The sequence below is a fragment of the Rutilus rutilus genome, assembly GCF_951802725.1.
Source record: "Rutilus rutilus genome assembly, chromosome: 7".
In the NCBI taxonomy this organism is placed as follows: Eukaryota; Metazoa; Chordata; class Actinopteri; order Cypriniformes; family Leuciscidae; genus Rutilus; species Rutilus rutilus.
The window spans coordinates 36,729,313-36,747,349 of NC_140221.1; the positions used below are offsets into that span (position 1 = coordinate 36,729,313).

At 38.2% G+C, this 18,037-nt stretch overlaps 1 protein-coding gene across 2 annotated transcripts; it reads left to right on the plus strand.

Moving 5' to 3' along the window:
- The first annotated feature begins 7,999 nt into the window (after positions 1 to 7,999).
- On the plus strand, positions 8,000 to 17,842 carry pik3ip1 (phosphoinositide-3-kinase interacting protein 1). Of its 2 annotated transcripts, none has more exons than XM_084414089.1 (6): positions 8,000 to 8,390; positions 8,715 to 8,828; positions 9,239 to 9,358; positions 12,238 to 12,432; positions 12,525 to 12,603; positions 16,373 to 17,842. In XM_084414089.1, the coding sequence occupies exons 1-6, from the start codon at positions 8,318 to 8,320 to the stop codon at positions 16,587 to 16,589; spliced, it is 798 nt and encodes a 265-aa protein (XP_084270215.1). In that variant the 5' UTR covers positions 8,000 to 8,317; the 3' UTR covers positions 16,590 to 17,842. The 2 variants fall into 2 exon arrangements, with proteins under 2 accessions (XP_084270215.1, XP_084270216.1); XM_084414090.1 differs by having other exon boundaries at positions 8,115 to 8,390; positions 9,242 to 9,358.
- Positions 17,843 to 18,037: the final 195 nt, after the last annotated feature.

Sequence of the window (18,037 nt, forward strand, 5' to 3'; positions counted from 1 at the left end):
TAAAAAAAAAAACCCGCCTCTGATCTCCTTCTCTGCGTATCACAGGATTTGCAGATGTTATGCTTTTTTGCGAACCTTGCAGGCTTGCCTTCCAACCAAGTCGCTTTGGAGTGGTGGCGCATGGTTGGCTGTGATAACACTTTACAAAAGCCCAAACTGGTTTAAGCTGCCTCGTACCAACCTCAGAGCATCTTCTGATACACAAACAGCAGCCGCAATTAAGCCTCGTTTGGGCTACGTTCACACTGTCAGTCCAAATCCGATTATTTGTATCTCTGATTGGAATCTGATCTAAAATTATTGACGTACACATTATCGCAACTATTCAGATCCAATTTGTTCATGTCGCTCTTTAATTTTCCTAAATATCTTCATTGGTTTCTACGCCAATGATGCTGCGTTGGTAGGCATACAACAACAACTGCAATACAGATGTTGGTATGTGTGGCTTTATTCCGTGCTGTCGTCTCCGCCAGTTTCAAAACATGTCTCCGTTATATTGTAATTTTCTGTACGTCCGGCACTTTTAACAACATAACCTTGTTTCTGCAGAGACTTTCAGCATATTTCCTATAACAACGTCTGACGGTCACATTTTCCGTGGCGTGAGAGCCACATAAACCACGCTAAATTCAATCAGAGCAGTCAGACTGAAACAGATTTAAAAAGACTTCAAGCCACATGTGAATGTAGCTCGAAACTGATTTGTATTTCATGCGAATTTTTTTTTTTTTTTTTTTCTCTTCACACTTGCTGAAATCTGAACCTAGCCTTAAGACTGTCAGTCCAAATCCGATTTTTTTACATATCCGATCATATTTAGCTAATGTGAACGGCAAAATAAATCACATGAAATTAGATTTTATTTCTTTAAATGTGTTTTGAGCTACATTCAAATGTGGTTCGAAATCCTATTCAAATTGCATTTCTGTAAATCGGTTTCTGTCTGACCGCTCTAATTGGATTGCGCGTGGTTCCTCACGCCACGGAAAAATGAAAGTCGCTGCAGAAACAGGGTTGTGTTATTGCAAAGTGCCGGTCGAGCAGAAAATTACAACATAATAGAAACCTGAAGACTGGGAACAACGGAATAAATGCGCATACCAGCCTCCTACATGTTTGCTGCTGCCTCAAAAGAAATAGCAGTCCAGTCAAAAAGACAACATGTGTTTTTCAAATCCCTCCAAGTTGCTGTTGTTGTTATTGAGGTACACCTACCAACGCAATGTTATTCCCATAGAAACTAATGAAGATATTCCGAAAAACAAGAGAGTGCCACGGGAGACAAAAATCCGATCTGGACAGTCAATAATTTAGATCAGATTCCAATCGGATACACAAATAATTGGATTTGGACTGACAGTGTGAACGTAGCCTTAGCTGCACTCCTGCGGAACCTATTCCTTTTCCTACCTTAATCCTTTCTTTTATGTCCAATACATATTTTATCGTTTTATCCCGCTGTTTTTGTTTTACATCTTTCTTTCTCACTCTGTACCCCCTTTCTCATCCTCATCTTGTCTTTGCGTAAGCCACTTCTACTCAGGTTTCCACTGCAGGGGTAAATGCATCAGACAGTGATGTAATGGTTTTTGCGGCAACAGTAGAGTTGCCCTACCATATTAGCTGGGGAACAGTGCTTTATGCCACATTAGAGGCTCGTTTCCCAGGTTAAGTGTCCATTTTCTGCCCTCAGCATAGGGCTAGTTGATGATTCATGTCTGGAATATGTACTCAGTTGCTGTGCAACACGCCTGCGTGTCACAGAACAGTGTTAGGACGCAGCTGGGTATCCCGGTAGCCATCAGGGGAGCAGATGGTCTGATTTTACAGCGAACGCTGAAGAGATTCGCACTCCTCTATGAATGCTTTTATTATATTATGACATATTGATTATTTTAGAGTCTAGAGGAAATTAAGGTGGATTTCTTGGAGGGGGCCATGTATAAAAACTGAAAAAAAAAACATGCAAGAGCAATCTTGTGTGAAGTCTTTGTTTTATTATTTAAGAAAATATCCATTTTATAATAATTTTAGAAATATTTAAGAAAATATCAATTTTATAATAATTTCAGAAATATTGTAAAAAAAATTGTTTTACTTGACCAGCCATTTAAAGCTCATAATTTCTGTTTTCTTATCAATTCAATCTATTTTTAAACACAGTTTAATGGAAGTCTTTTCACAGGACTCAACAGAGGGATCTGTTTGTCTGGGCTTTTTCCACTCATTATCTCCCGTCTTCGCCAAACAAACCCTCATTTCACTTCCTGTTTACCTTACATGGTGCTCCAATATTGAACGAAGAAATGACGCTGGTTTAGTCATTTATTTTAGTCACAGCAGTTTGATTTTAATGTATCTTTGGACAGAACATGAGTGGTGCTGAAAGAATCATGTTTGAATAATGAATCATGTTTGTCCCTAGTTCTATTTTGGAGTAAACAGTATATTTTTTTTATCATGTTTATTCACTGTACTGTGTATGACTATGCATGTGTGCTGCATTCTGAAAGCTTTCAAAATGTTCACTAAATAACATTTGTAAAACAAACCAGTCAAACAGGACTTCATAACAGGTAGGATTCCCTAATCAATCATGAGTATGGGCTGGGTGTTAAAAATGGCAAAGACATAATCAACAAACTTTAAAACAGAAACAGTGTAGTTATTGAATATCCGATCTTTACACACTCATGACTCATCTGCTTGGGTGCACAACCCCCCCAAAAAAAGCTGCCAACCTGGCTCCAATTTTACTTTGGAAACTTTGTGTAATTACTTTGGAAAATAAAAGTGGGTCAGTTAACCGGCACCATGGAAAGGAAGTAAACTATCTGCACTAATGAAATCTGATTGCTTACTTCCATGCTTCAGAATGCGATGAATAATTTCCAAGATTTCATAAAATTCTGATCTGATACAAGAAGACAAGATGGTACTTAGAGATTTATGGTGAACTTCAGCAGAAAACATGACACGGATCTTACTGTGCTGAACAGTGCAGAACTATTGAAAACCGACAGCTGTATTTAATAAAGTTGTGTACTGTACTTAAAGGGAACGCACTTAAAACAAAGGGAAAGGTCAGAGTTATCCAGAATGTACCACTCAGAAACTTTTAACAAAAAGAGTATGACTATGAACAAAGCAGGTGTGTGTAGATGTGTGTCTTTCATCTATTCTGAGAGGACAGCCGCATAGCTTACACCGATTGTGTCATCACTGATCAACACCGTGTCTCCTCAGGGGACCCTCTGTTTCCTAGTAAATAATAGAGGCGCTCGTTGTTAATGTTCCTTGATCTCCTAATGAAGTTCTGCTCTGTCAGATTTGTTTAACAAGGATGGATGACGTGAATGAACTGTAGTGATGAATTTGTGTGCAGGTTTTGGCCTATTTCATTATTTTCAAACCCATGTTGAGTGAAAGCTCATTTAGGCACTATAGCTTTCGTCAGAAAAGATGCTAATAACATTATATATGACTTTTTCATATTGTAATTTGCCAAGCTAAGGAAATATGTCTGAAAGAGGTCTGGTTGTGTCATCTGAGAATGGAATCAAAACACATTATAAACATTATAAAATTCATAGATGGTCTAATAAAAAATAACTGTAGTATCATTAATAATGAAATTACTAATGATCATAATAAATAGTATATTATAATTGATTATACATTGTATACAATGTATAACATTGTATACATTGTAATACAATGTCTGAAGCAGACAGACTGGCTAAACCAACCGTCTGCTAGCGGCCTCGCGTCACCCAGGTCAGATAAATCCCATCACATAGAGCCTCTTTCACCTAGCTATCATCATATAGAGACTGTGTCTGTTCCCCGATTTTGGAAATCCAAAAAATGTTTAAACCTATCTAAGGTTAAAAATTTAATTGATGTTCAACAAATAAAAAACAGCTATAATACAGATGAGCAAATGATAAAGCTTGGGTTGCTGAATATTCGATCGCTTACTTCAAAAGCACTCATTGTTAATGATATGATTTCAGATGATAACCTAGATGTGCTGTGTTTGACAGAAACCTGGCTAAAACCAAACGATTACATTACTTTAAATGAGTCCACCCCGCAAGATTACTGTTATAAACATGAACCCCGTCTGAAACGCAAAGGGGGTGGTGTTGCTGTAATTTATAGTAATATTTTCAAAACCACTAAGAAATCAAGTTTCGAATATAATTCTTTTGAAGTGTTAGTGCTTAATGTAAAAATATATAGTAAAAATGATAAATCACGTTTGAGATTTGTGCTGGCTACTGTATACAGGCCACCAGGGCACCATACAGACTTTATCAAAGAATTTGCGGACTTTCTATCAGAGTTAGTATTGGCTGCAGATAAAGTACTAATTGTTGGTGATTTTAATATACACATCGATAATGAAAAAGATGCATTGGGATTGGCATTTAAAGACATTGTAAACTCAATTGGAGTTAGACAACACGTGTCAGGACCTACTCATCGTCGTAATCATACTCTAGATCTAATAATATCACATGGAATAGATGTTGATGCCGTTGAAATTCTGCAGCAGAGCGATGACATCTCAGATCATTATCTAGTCTCGTGTAAATTACATTTAGCCAAGGCTGCAAAGCCGACTCCGTGTTACAAATATGTTAGACCTATCACTTCTGCTACTAAAGATTGCTTTATTAATAATCTTCCTGATCAGTTTCATCATTTTAGCATCCCGGATAGCTTAGAAAAACTTGATATTGCAACAGAAACTTTTAACTCTCTCTTTTCCAGCACTTTAGACACAGTTGCTCCTTTGCGCTTAAAGAAGATTAAAGAAAATAATCCAACGCCGTGGTACAACGAGCACACTCGGGCCCTTAAGAGAGCAGCCAGAAAAATGGAGCGCAACTGGAAGAAAACAAAATTAGAGGTATTTCGCATTTCATGGAAAGAGAGCTCGATTGCTTACAGAGAGGCTTTAAAAGCTGCTAGATCTGCTTATTTTTCAAACCTATTAGAAGAAAATAAACATAATCCTAGGTATTTATTTGAAACAGTGGCTAAACTAACGAAAAAGAAAGCTTCAAACACAGAAGGTTCCAAGCAGCACAGCAGTAATGACTTTATGAACTTCTTCACTTATAAGATTGATAATATCAGGGATAAAATTATAACTATGCAACCGTCTACTACAGTATCGCATCAGGCAGTGCATTGTAGTCTCCCTGAGGAAAAATTTGATTCATTCATTGCTATAGGAGAGGAAGAATTTACTAAACTCGTTAAATCATCTAAATCTACAACATGTATGTTAGACCCTATACCGACTAAGCTACTGAAAGAGATGCTTCCAGAGGTCATAGATCCTCTTCTTAATATCATTAATTCCTCTTTGTCTCTAGGATACGTACCAAAAAACTTTAAGCTGGCTATGATTAAACCGCTTGTTAAAAAAATGCAACTTGATCCTTCAGAATTAGTCAATTACAGGCCGATCTCGAATCTACCCTTTCTGTCAAAGATACTAGAAAAGGCAGTATCTTCACAACTATGTTCCTTTCTAGAAAGAAATGATATCTGCGAGGATTTTCAGTCCGGATTTAGACCATACCATAGTACTGAGACTGCTCTCGTTAGAGTAACAAATGATTTGCTCTTATCATCCGATCATGGTTGTGTCTCTCTATTAGTGTTACTCGATCTTAGTGCTGCGTTTGACACCATTGACCACGACATTCTTTTAAATAGACTAGAAAACTATGTTGGCATTAGTGGAATTGCACTAGCATGGTTTAAATCATACTTATCTGACCGTTATCAGTTTGTAGCAGTAAATGAAGAGATGTCTTATCAATCACAAGTTCAGTATGGCGTACCACAGGGCTCAGTACTAGGACCGCTGCTGTTCACTCTGTACATGCTGCCATTAGGAGATATTATTAGGAAACATGGAATTAGCTTCCACTGTTATGCCGACGATACTCAGCTCTATATTTCTTCAAAACCTAACGAAACTTACCAATTCACTAAATTAACAGAATGCATAGCTGATATAAAAAACTGGATGACTCGTAATTTCCTACTTCTAAATTCTGAAAAAACAGAGATTCTAATTATTGGACAAAAAACTTCCTCACGTAATAACCTAGAATACTGTCTAACACTTGATGGCTGCTCTGTTAAGTCTTCGTCGTCGGTTAGGAACCTGGGTGTGCTCTTTGATACCAATCTTTCATTTGAAAGTCACGTGTCTAGTATCTGTAAAACCGCATTTTTCCATCTTAAAAATATATCTAAATTACGTCATATGCTCTCATTGACAAATGCGGAACAATTAGTCCATGCGTTCATGACCTCAAGGCTAGATTATTGTAATGCTCTACTGGGTGGTTGCCCTGCACGCTTAATAAACAAACTACAGCTGGTCCAAAACGCAGCAGCTCGAGTTCTTACCAGAACCAGGAAGTATGACCATATTAGCCCGGTTCTGTCAAAACTGCACTGGCTCCCTATTAAACATCGCATCAATTTTAAAATATTGCTGATTACTTACAAAGCACTAAATGGTTTAGCTCCGCGGTACTTGAGCGAGCTCTTAACGCATTATACTCCTTCACGTCTATTGCGATCTCAAAATTCCGGCCAGTTGATAATACCTAGAATATCTAAATCGACTGCTGGCGGTAGATCCTTTTCCTATTTAGCACCAAAACTTTGGAACAGCCTTCCTACCATTGTCCGGGAAGCAGACACACTCTGTCAGTTCAAATCTAGATTAAAGACACATCTCTTTGACATAGCGTTCACATAATACATTATAGACTTCTATAATTCAATATTAGGCTGCATAGATTAGGTCAGCTGGAACCGGGAACACTTCCCATAAATCCTGATGTACTTGTTACATCATGAGAAGAATGGCATCTACGCTAATTTTAGTGTCTTTGTTTATCCCAAGGTTTTCCCGCAGCCTGCCGGATCCAGGCCGTTTCCAGATCTGATGAAGGACCTTCGCCTGGACCCGATGTCAATGCAGTGCTGAAGGGCCAACTAGTCTCTCCCTATGGAGGATCCCTTTCCCACTCTACAGATAACGCGTCGTCGGGAAAACTCAATTTGCGTATCTACCCCGAATTGATAAAATAAAATAAAATTCTGAATCAAAACTATAAGGAAACACCAGTAATTTGTTTAGGTTTGGTTTGTAGGGAATTCCAAACCTGCACACATATATTCAAACGCACATAACTATAGAACTCGTTCTTAATGTGCATCTGAACGCCATCAGCGTTTCTCACAGGTTCGCGTTTAAAGTCTGTGTAGAGAGAATGGTGTCGTCTTGGCGGCCCTAATTTAAAAACAAATGATCGTTGCGACGGAAGCGAATCAATCAAAACTAACTTTAGCTGGAAAATAACTTTATTAAAGAACCGCTATAAAGCCAAAACAATCTTACGTTATATTATACATTTATCTCTGTGAAGCTGCTTTGAGACAATCTACATTGTTAAAAGCGCTATATAAATGAAGATGACTTGACTTGACTTGACAATAATAGTGGTAGTGTCATTTAAAAAAAAAAATTATTATTTGAATATATGTGTGTGTTATTTGAAATTATAATTAAATTATTATATATAATATATTATTATATCAAATAATATTTATATATTATATAAAAAGTATGAATAATTAATCAAAAAAGTGTGGGTTCATCTTTCCCCAACCCTCCCCATGGCTTTAGTTCTGACTCAGTCACAACACGCACGCATTCACACCTATACTGGCTTTTTTTTAATCCATGTTTTTGGATTGTGGGGGAAACCGGAGGAAACCCACGCAGACACAAGGAGAACATGCAAACTCTGTCCTGCTACCCACCGAGCCGCTATTTGTGTGTGTGAGATAGAGAGAAATATAATAAATATAGTAGGCTATATAATAAATTATTTATTTTAAAATTCTTCATACCAATTAATAAAATATGTGTGTGGTTTTATATTAAAATACACAAACACAATCGATTATCTGCTGGAACATTCTGGTCATGTATCATTCACATGTCCCACGCATCATTCTAATCCGTGAAGCTGCTGTGTCTAGGACCCGGAGGACGCGGAGTCACTGCAAAGGGAGTTTCAGCGATCAGTCCATTCAGGCTGTTTACCAGCTCAGAGCCCGAAACAACGGCACGACTGCAGTGTGTTTGTTTGGAGAGCAGTGTGGCTCGGTTCACCACAGGCTTTTCCATTAAAACGGAACGGTTTCATGCCGACTCGTCGTGAAAAATAATTGTTCTTGTTGTTAATAACATCGACGAATAAAAATGTTGCGACTGCTTTACTTTGCGCTCTTGCTGAACTCTGGTTTGGTGAGCTGCTTTTCTGTTGTTGTTGAAGGTAAGATCCAGTTTAGATTTGCTTGCAATAGCTTTCAAAAAATAAAATAATGTATCCTTTATTTGAAGTAATTCCAAAAAAAAAAAAAAAAAAGTAAATGATGCACGAGGGTATATTTTCCTCACCATTTTGCATGTTTGCATCAGTTTTGTACGTTAGACTGTTTATAATAAATTGTTTTTATCGTAAAAGTATGATTGTCTAGTATAATAAATGATGAATTTACTGTAATTTAATCATGAAAAATTAGCCACTTTATTATAATTTGAACTGATCTGAAACCAATCTTCCAAATCACATGAAGTTCATTTGTTTTGCCCATAGAGTGTATAACATCTAATGGCGAGAACTACAGGGGAATGCAACAGAAGACATCCGCAGGGAACACATGCCTCAACTGGAGGAGTCAAAACCTGAAGTTTAAAGACTCACAGACGGGTAACTTCTACTTTTCTTCATCTATTTGTACATTTTTACTGTATTAGACTCCAAAACATTATATTTGAGGAAATCAAGCAAGATATGTACCTTCATGCATATTTACAGATTTTATCCATTAATTAGGCTAGACAATGCAAAATGAAATCTGTCAATGTTGCTGATTATACATTTTGTAAATGATGGTTATGTATGAAGAGGGCATGCTGCCCAGATGATATTATGAGCCCTAACTCAAAAAAGCTGAGCAATCAGAAATGCCTAACCCAGACGTGGACATGTCTGGGACACACTCACTACAACTCAAAAACACATACTCACACAAACATAGAAATGTTTTGATAGAAAAATTAAGTTTTGTGTAAAACGTATATAAAAGGTTTTTAATTTTTTTGTTTTCTTCTATTCAGAAGATGTTGGGAATCACAATTTCTGTCGTAACCCAGATGGTTCAGAGAAGCCCTGGTGCTACGTCTCTGGGTCCAGTGGAGAAACCAGAAAAGAAGCATGTGATATTAAGATATGCCAAGGTAGCCATCTTCGCTCTCAAAAATCATTTCTCACATATTCTCTCTCTCTAAATCATAGCAGCTCTTATAGATTCATAAAAATGCAGCCTAAATTCTTGACATTAAATTAAACCTTTTTTATTGAAAATTAGCATCACAAATCACTTGCTGCACTGAAAGTGATTTATTTCACTTGTCAGAGTCTCTTTCTCTGGCATTTCACAACTGGGTCCTACTAGTGTGCCACTCTGTTTCCACAGTCTCAAACTTCAAGTCTTACTTTCTTCCTAGAATCTGGAGGAAAGTGATTTAAAAATATTTACGCAGTGCAGAAATGTGCAATCTTACTTTTTCTGGGAAAAAGAAAATGGCTTTAAGAAAGCATAAGGTCAGCACCAAATATTTTAATGCATTCACTTTCCCCTGAGCTTACTCTAAACAACACTACAGCTGAAGTAAACTTTTCTTTTGCTATGAATCATTTTTCGATAATCCAGGCCAGCTATCTTTTATTTGGTTCATTAACAAAAAACAGTATGGCAGTGTGTTGTTTCCTCCTTTAAAGAACATCTCTTATTGAGGCCAGTTGGTCAGTTTTAATCCACACTGATGCGGTTTCCTTATAATTATCTTTTGACTCAACATGCGGCAAGGACAGATAAAGTTAAACAATAACACGAGTCTAGACACATCATCAGCCTTGAGGCTTCTTCAGTTGGGACAGACAACTGAACAAACAATAAAACTTGTTCTGCTGCTGAAGGTCTAGGCCTCGCCCTCTTTGATTCCAATTGGCCCAGAGGAACATGCTTACCACGGTGACAGCTACTGATTGGCTAGCTGAGCTGTGACCTCATGTTCTTTAACTTTGTTGGAGTGTGTAAACAACTTTTTTAGAGTAGAGGGTGGTGGAAAAAATCCAGAGGGCTGGACCACAGCAACTGAGGCACATGATAATGTTCTCAGCCGTGAATTTTTCCTATGAGACCTCTGGAATACATCACGTCCACCTGATGTCCTATTTAAATAAAAATAGCCAAACTTTATCTCATTACACATGCTTCAAAAAGAAAAGAAAAAATGCAAAATGGCCCAGTATTCTCCTAGTGTTCGAAAGCTTTGTTTGAAAAAGCATACCACCGCACTATTATATCTGTGTTCTGCTAATTGCATTCTGACTAATTTCAGAAAATAATGAGCAATTTTAATGAGTGTTTGTTTACATACTGTAAAGCATGTTTTTGGGCCAAAATCATCATCTTGTTTTTTTGTTTTGTTTTTTTAAAGTTGACATGAAATGAAATTTCACCCTATTTTCAAAAATGCATATTATTGACCTTATTGTGAATGATTCATCCATCTGTATATTTTATTTTAAAAGAAAAATTTGACCTTATAATTTCCAAAATCAAACTTTGATCTTCACTTTGGTGACTTACTCCAGACCTCTCCAATCATTTAGTCCACTTACATCCTGCCCCTTTCTTAAAGTCCCCCTGTAGTTAACAATTTTATCCCTTAAAACTCATCTTTGATCACCAAAATGACATATTTAAGCATATTTTTCCTTGAATTTTTTTTTTTTTTTAAATAGCTTGAATGTAACTCTACACCCGGGGTGCCCAATCCTGCTCCTGCCGATCGACTGTCCTGCACAGTTCATCTCCAACCCTAATCAAACACACCTGAAGCAACCAATTAAGGTCTTCAGGATCACTTGAAAATTAAAGGCAGGTGTGTTTGATTAGGGTTGGAGATGAACTGTGCAGGACAGTCGATCGGCAGGAGCAGGATTGGGCCCCCCTGCTCTACACCCTTGCCTCATTTAGTATACGCAGTTCTATGAATATGCAAATTAGCCCCACCTCCACTCACACCAGCTCAGAGATCCACTCGCTGATGATCACACGTTGACGTGATTGGTTACTTTGTGATGTCAGAAACACCAGCGATTTAAAACCGCATTTTTGAGACTGTCTTTGGTTCACTGCAGGTTTAAGGAGAAAATACTCAGCAATGGTGTTGACTTATGAATTTACACATGGTTTGTGTTAAAGCATATTAAAACCACGTAGACATAAATAACAATATTAAAAGCTTGATTTTTACCACAGGGGGACTTTAAGGCCTGTTCACACCAAGAACGATAACTACAAAGATAACTATAACGATAATAACTATATTAGCTATAATTATAATTTCATTCTGTTTATTCTAAGTGCACGCTGCAGTTTTGTCGTCTGCCGCTTTAAATGCTCAAGCTTTTTAAAGTCAGGTGAATTCTAATTGGCTCTCAATGTTTTTATCATTAATCAGCTGGAAAATAAATTCTGATAGTGATTCCAACGATATCGTTTCTCTGTGCTGTTATCGTTACAGTTGTGGCGTGAACTCTGCTATTCTTTAATACTGAGAAAGATTTTTAATGTTCATATCATATCGTTAATATAAACTATATCTTTATAGTTATCGTCTTTGGTGTGAAAGGGCCTTAACAATCGACTGCAAGCTTGTATTCAGATTTACCTCCATCCAATCAACAACCGATATATATAAAAAAGTTCCCATCCTTCAAAAAATTTTTTTATATATATAATCCATTTCATTCGGATGTACATCACAATACACAAGAAAAGATCTTTCACTGCATATGTTTCATTGTAACTACATTTTTGCAATAAAAAAAAAAAGTAAACATTGTAAGAACGAAATGGCTTGTAGAAGACACAATTGTCAGCTGAGAGCACTCAATCCCAGACCACAGTAAAACTATTTAGTACAGTGGTTTGATGCCAATGGGCTTGTTAATTGATGGGAGTGGAGAGCTGACTTACATTAGCAGTGCAGATTGAGAAAAAACTGAAAAACACTCATATCCTGTTCATTCTGTCACCCCACAGACCAAAACTCCACAGAAGCTACGGCTCCAGAAGTGTCTGTCCCCACTCAAGGACTTACCCCAGAGATGGTGGAGACCTTTGAACCCGTAAACTCCTTCCCCTCGCAGGCGGAGGGTGCAGCGGTGCAGCCCGTGAAGGGAGTGCGCCAGCAGGCCAGGAGTGGACCTAAGAAGAAGAAAGACCTTGGGACTCTAGGTAGGTCTTGGGATTAGACGATTAAAACCTCAAACTATATCCGAAAACCAAGATGTTCATGCTTATATTGGTTATCTTCCCTGCCTTGGCAGGTTATGTTCTCGCCGTCTTCATGATGGCCATTATCATCCTACTTGGAGGTGGAATCACGATGGGATACTTCTACAAACGGTCAGTATAACCTGAAACACAATGTCCCATCACAGTGTGCACTTAAAGTTACGTTTTTTTTACTTTTAGCATGAATATGTTAGCCTTACTGTTATCTATAAGATAGTGTGCTCCAAAACAATGACAAAATTCGCATTTAGAAGATATCAGCATTCAAAACCTACAGTCTCTCACTTCTGCCAATATGGATCAATGATTTTGATGACATCACTCGGCACTTCAGCTTCTCTGCAGATTTTCTGTACAATCAAATGCTCTCTAGAATCTAAAGCATTCCTCCCCCTAAATTAAATAGACGCTAAAGCTTTGGCACATTAGGGCACACTATAGGGGAGAGGGAACGATTCAGAAAGTGTAAATATACTTTCCATTGGGGCGAATGAAGTCCGGTTTCGCGTTAGTGTCATGCGAACTGCCTCAGCGCGCACACAGTCTGCTCCAGTCCAGAGACACAATATCACAGAACGGATCATATGCGCGAGTCGGCATATACCGGAAAACGTTTTGGACCCATTTGAATTCCGCTCAGAATGCTATATTTTAGCATATAGGATAGCTATAGGGATAGGGAGGAGATGAGGAGAAACGGTTAGAGATTAGGAGGAAACTGCAGCTTTACCGAGCTCAACGGCTCTGGCCGAGCTGTGACATAAACTAACCGCTATTGGCTATTTTAAAAAAGGGGGAGGTGCTGTTCGACATGTCCCGTGCTGTCTTCCTGTTTCAGTGGAAATTGTCAACACATGCTGCACGTTTCAAGGCACTTCAGTGTGGGCCTTTAAGAACAGAGAATAGACAATATATATGATTAATAGGGAAGGTCAAAAGACAAAAAGGCACTTCAGTTCTTCAGAATGAGGAGACTCGAGGAGATGTTTGGCCAATATACCTCATACTTAAAATACTTCATGTAGAATTCATAATAATTGTAGTTTCTCTTTGCTGGAGAGCACAGTTGTTTGGGATAGTGTTTGATCGAGACAGAGATAAATGATGTCATTGGGTTTGTTACATGCTTTCATGGGAAAAAAATGTCATGGATCAGAAAGGCAGGGCATTACCTGGAAAGGCATACCATGTTCTTCTGACATCAGTGTTGGTGTCACTTTAATGCCATTAGACGCATGAGAGAGAGATAGTGAGTGCATGTAGATATTGGAGGCATCTTGACTGTCTATATTTAGGGGGTTGTTTAGAAGTGGGTGTTGAGTTTGGAGAGGAACAGAAAGACTCTGAAAGCTGATATTCAGAGATATCAACTCTGTTTTGCACGTTTTCAATCACAATGTACCAGAAACTGGACTGAACCAAATGTGCTGCAAATGCAGCCAGATATATCATCAAGCCATGATGATATGTTTGAAATGTGTGTCTTGATCACATTTCACCCTAAAATCAAAAAAATAAATAAAAAAATATTCAGTATAAAAATAATGAATCTTATTTTTGGACCTTGTGATATTATTTTAATGACAAGCAAGCAAGTCATTTTTTCATTATTTATCAGATGAAATAAATATTGTAATACAGTGTATTTTTTAATGAAATCATTATGGCACTATAGCAAACACTACCCTGAAATGAAGTAAAAACTGTGCTTAATATTCATAAAAGATGCTCTGGAGCTTTTTTATTTTATTTTTAATTTTGTGGCGATATATGACATGGACATGTCCATGATAGGCGTCATGTGACTCACCCTCTCAACGTCTCAGAATAGATGACAGTAAAAAAATATCTGAATTCAGGTCTAAAGTATATTCTCGTCTCTGTGTTGTAAGGAGCTTGGATTACCCAGTAGCCTTAGGCAGCATGTGCTCGTGCGTCAGCTGATTATGTGTGCTTGTCATCATATTTCTAGTTTAATTGGCTCAGTATTAATAGACAGAGGCAAGTTGTTGAGATGAGAGAAGGGTTTAGGGACAATGTCACCCACAGGAAACATGTTATGATGTAACAGGACATGGATCTCATATATTCAAAATTTTCATTTACCTCCTCAACCAAATGATTTACTTATTGCAAGAGAGCTTGTGTGTTTTAAAGGGATAGTTCACCCCATAATGAAAATTCTGTCATCATTTACTCACCCTCAAGTTGTTCCAAACCTGAATGCATTTCTTTCTTCTACTGAACACAAAAGAAGATATTTTGAAGAATATGGGTAACCAGGTGATGGAAAATAAAACATAACATGTAAGTCAATTGGGTCCAACAACTGTTTGGTTACTGACATTCTTCACAGTAACTTCTTTTGGGTTCAGCAGAAAAAAGAAACTCGTACAGGTTTGGAACAACTTGAGGGTGAGTAAATGATGACAGAATTTTCATTTTAGGGTGAACTATCTCTTTAAGAAGAGAAACGAAGTTGGTACCACTCAGTTCAGTTGTGATAAAGCAGGGCTCACTGCAGACACAGTGCTGGGGAAGTGTAGGAGGATTGCATAACATACTGCAAGCCTGCCGTGCACAGCCTGAATGGGCAAGACAGAGAGAGATGGAGTGAAAGGAAGGATAGACAGTAGTGTGTCCAGTGATATGACATTTCTCCAGCATTCAGCTCCCATGATCTCGTCCACCTCTAGGAATTGGAGTGTGATCATTGAGATCCGTCTCTTGCTTGTCAGCAAATGAGGAATTAGCGCGCTCTCTCTCTCTCTCTCTCTCTACAGTAGCACATTTATAACTTGACGCTAAAAATAGGCGATATTGGAGACCAATCACTCCTTCTGTCCAGGAGTGCGTCACTGTTTAATATTACAGAAATGTATAATATTAGACATGGAAATAATCTTCAAAATAGTCAGAGAAAATGAAGTGGAACCACTGCAGAATAAGTCATTCATTTTGATTATGTCATTCAGAATGGTTCTTTGAGTCTGTGCTGTGTCTGTGAAAATCATTGAATTTCATTGAATGACGTTTTTCCCTAAGTTCTAAAAAGAGAGAAAAAAAACCCCCCAGGGTCTTAATGATTGAAGTACTCTCCTCTTTTAATGTTCATTCGAATAGAACATTTTACACAGGATGAACATTTGACTGCACAACACGTTTAAATTAAATGGCAAAAAACCTCTTTACTCGAGTTAATAAGCTGTTTATGTTTTAAATAAAATATATATCAAATTTGTATTTATTTTTTTGCAACCGCATGAATGAATGAAAACGGATTGGACAACTAGTTGTCTGTCACGTCATACAATGCGAGAGAGTCTCTCTGCTAAGGGGTTTTGTGTGTGGTTTTACTTTTGGTAACTTGCAGCGAGGGAGATATGAGCTGTGTCATCTGAAGGTTTTAGATCCAGGCACTGTTTGGCTTCCATCAGTTTTGTGTTATATATGCGTGACTCAAATGCCATGTCATGTATGAGACGCTGCAAAGGATGTGAGACGCGAGTGCAACGGTTAAAGGTGTCCGGCTAGCACACGTTTCAAAGAAGCCGCTGTCTGTTAATGAAGAGTTGATGGATGCACTTGCGGCTCATTTGGATTGATCACTTTGGTCACTGTCACTATGGTTGCTAGTAAGACAATATGGGCTCGTCTCTCGTTGCACGTTCATACAGACGGTAAGTTGCTGTGTGAACGGGACATTTCGAGACTCGCACCTGTAAATAAATGCGGTTCTCAATCCTAAAAACTGACAGCGTGAACGTAACCTTATTTGACCAGTTGACAAGTGACATAAAACATGACTAAAGTCTAGATTGCATATAAAGTTGTGTGTGGCAATGGTTGAAGTAAAATGCTTATGTTTTTAATCCCGTAGGGGTCGTGACCTCAAGAAACAGCACGAGCAGCGAGTTTACGAGCGTGAGATGCATCGCATCACCCTTCCTCTCTCTGCCTTCGCCAATCCCACCTGCGAGCTGGTGGACGAGAACACCATCGTCATCACGGCTGAACCGAACAACCTGACCCCCACTCAGGAGCCCGTAGAGGGGGCCGACCCTCTTATGGGGACAGCGGGGACTCCCGGAGCCTGATGGAGGAACAGGATGAGTGCCTCGATGGGCGTCTTGTTAAGATGTATATGCAGAACTGCAGAATCCCAAAGGAAAAATACTCCACGTCCACCTCCCTCTGCCTGTCGTCTCTTTTCTCTTTACCTTGCCTTTACAGCACGGTTTCACGGTTAAGCTAGGGCATGTGCCCTGAGAGAGCGGTGGAAAGATTTTTTGGGGATCACAGACTGTGTCCTTATTTCCTCAACAAAGCTGTTGGGGAAAGTAGGACATGTGGGGATACGCTGGAAACGGTGAAATGGTATAAATATGCATGTCAGGGATTTGCGTGGAGAAATAATTGCAAGTACATTTTGTGCAGATCATCACAGGGCATGAATAATCCCTGCTTGTTAAACTCCAATGAGAGGGCGACAGTCCCGTTAACTGCTCCGTGTCCTCTTAAGAAGTCGAGATGGATCAGATCATCTGATGTTCTGTTTTTTTTTAAGGAGAAGACAATCCATTCTTATCTTCTTTCCTGCCTTTTTCTTTGATTTAGTCCCTAATGCAGTTGTGGTGGAGTTGAAACTTGTAAATGTGTAACAATCTGTTGCTCCACAGCTGGGCTGTTCATTCTATAGGGAGCTTTGGTTCACAGTTAGAGCTTATTGAGTTAACTGCCTTTGACAGCTCTTTCCCAGAAATCCATATTCAATAGGCAGATCATGTGGCCTGGGACGCTAGAGCTAAGTCAGGTGAAGGTTTTGACTAAATGAAGAGGAAAGATTTCCAGAGATCTTGCCTTAGTAAATTACATTTGACTGTATTATTGCTTCTGTGGCCAAAATCTGATAAAGAGCAAGTGAGTGCTGTCATGACTTCAGCAAACCAATCAGAATGGGTCTGATCTGTGGTCTCTGGTTACATTCTTGTTTTTTTTTTGTTTTTTTTCATATCAATGTTTTTAATGTTCTTGACCATACAGATGGGCTGAAATAAGACAATGGACTGGATGAAGCTTGAACTGCTGAGAAATGGATTGCTTAAGAGTTGGATGTTATTTCATTAAGGCAATAGAATTCAGAGACTGAAAGAGAGTGCAAGATGACATATTAAAATAATATACGAAGGCTTCATTTTGCAGAGATTGTAGTTTGTTTATGAAATGGGACTTTATGTATACATTTGTTTTCCCATGGTTTATTGGACTGTACAACTCTAAGTTCCAGAAAATATTTTATTTTTATGTTTGGCAGTTTTTCCTGCTGTGAAATAAAATCTGTTTGAAATTATATTGTCATACTTTTATTTTTAATGATCTTTAATAGTTTATGCTACAAAATCATTGCTTATTCTATGTATCATTTATAGGAGTAAAGGAGCAAAAATAAGAGTTGGAAAACATACTGTGCAGTATACATTCCCTCGGTTTCACAGATAAAGCTTAAACCTAGTCTCAGACTAAAATGCATGTTTGAGCTGTTTTA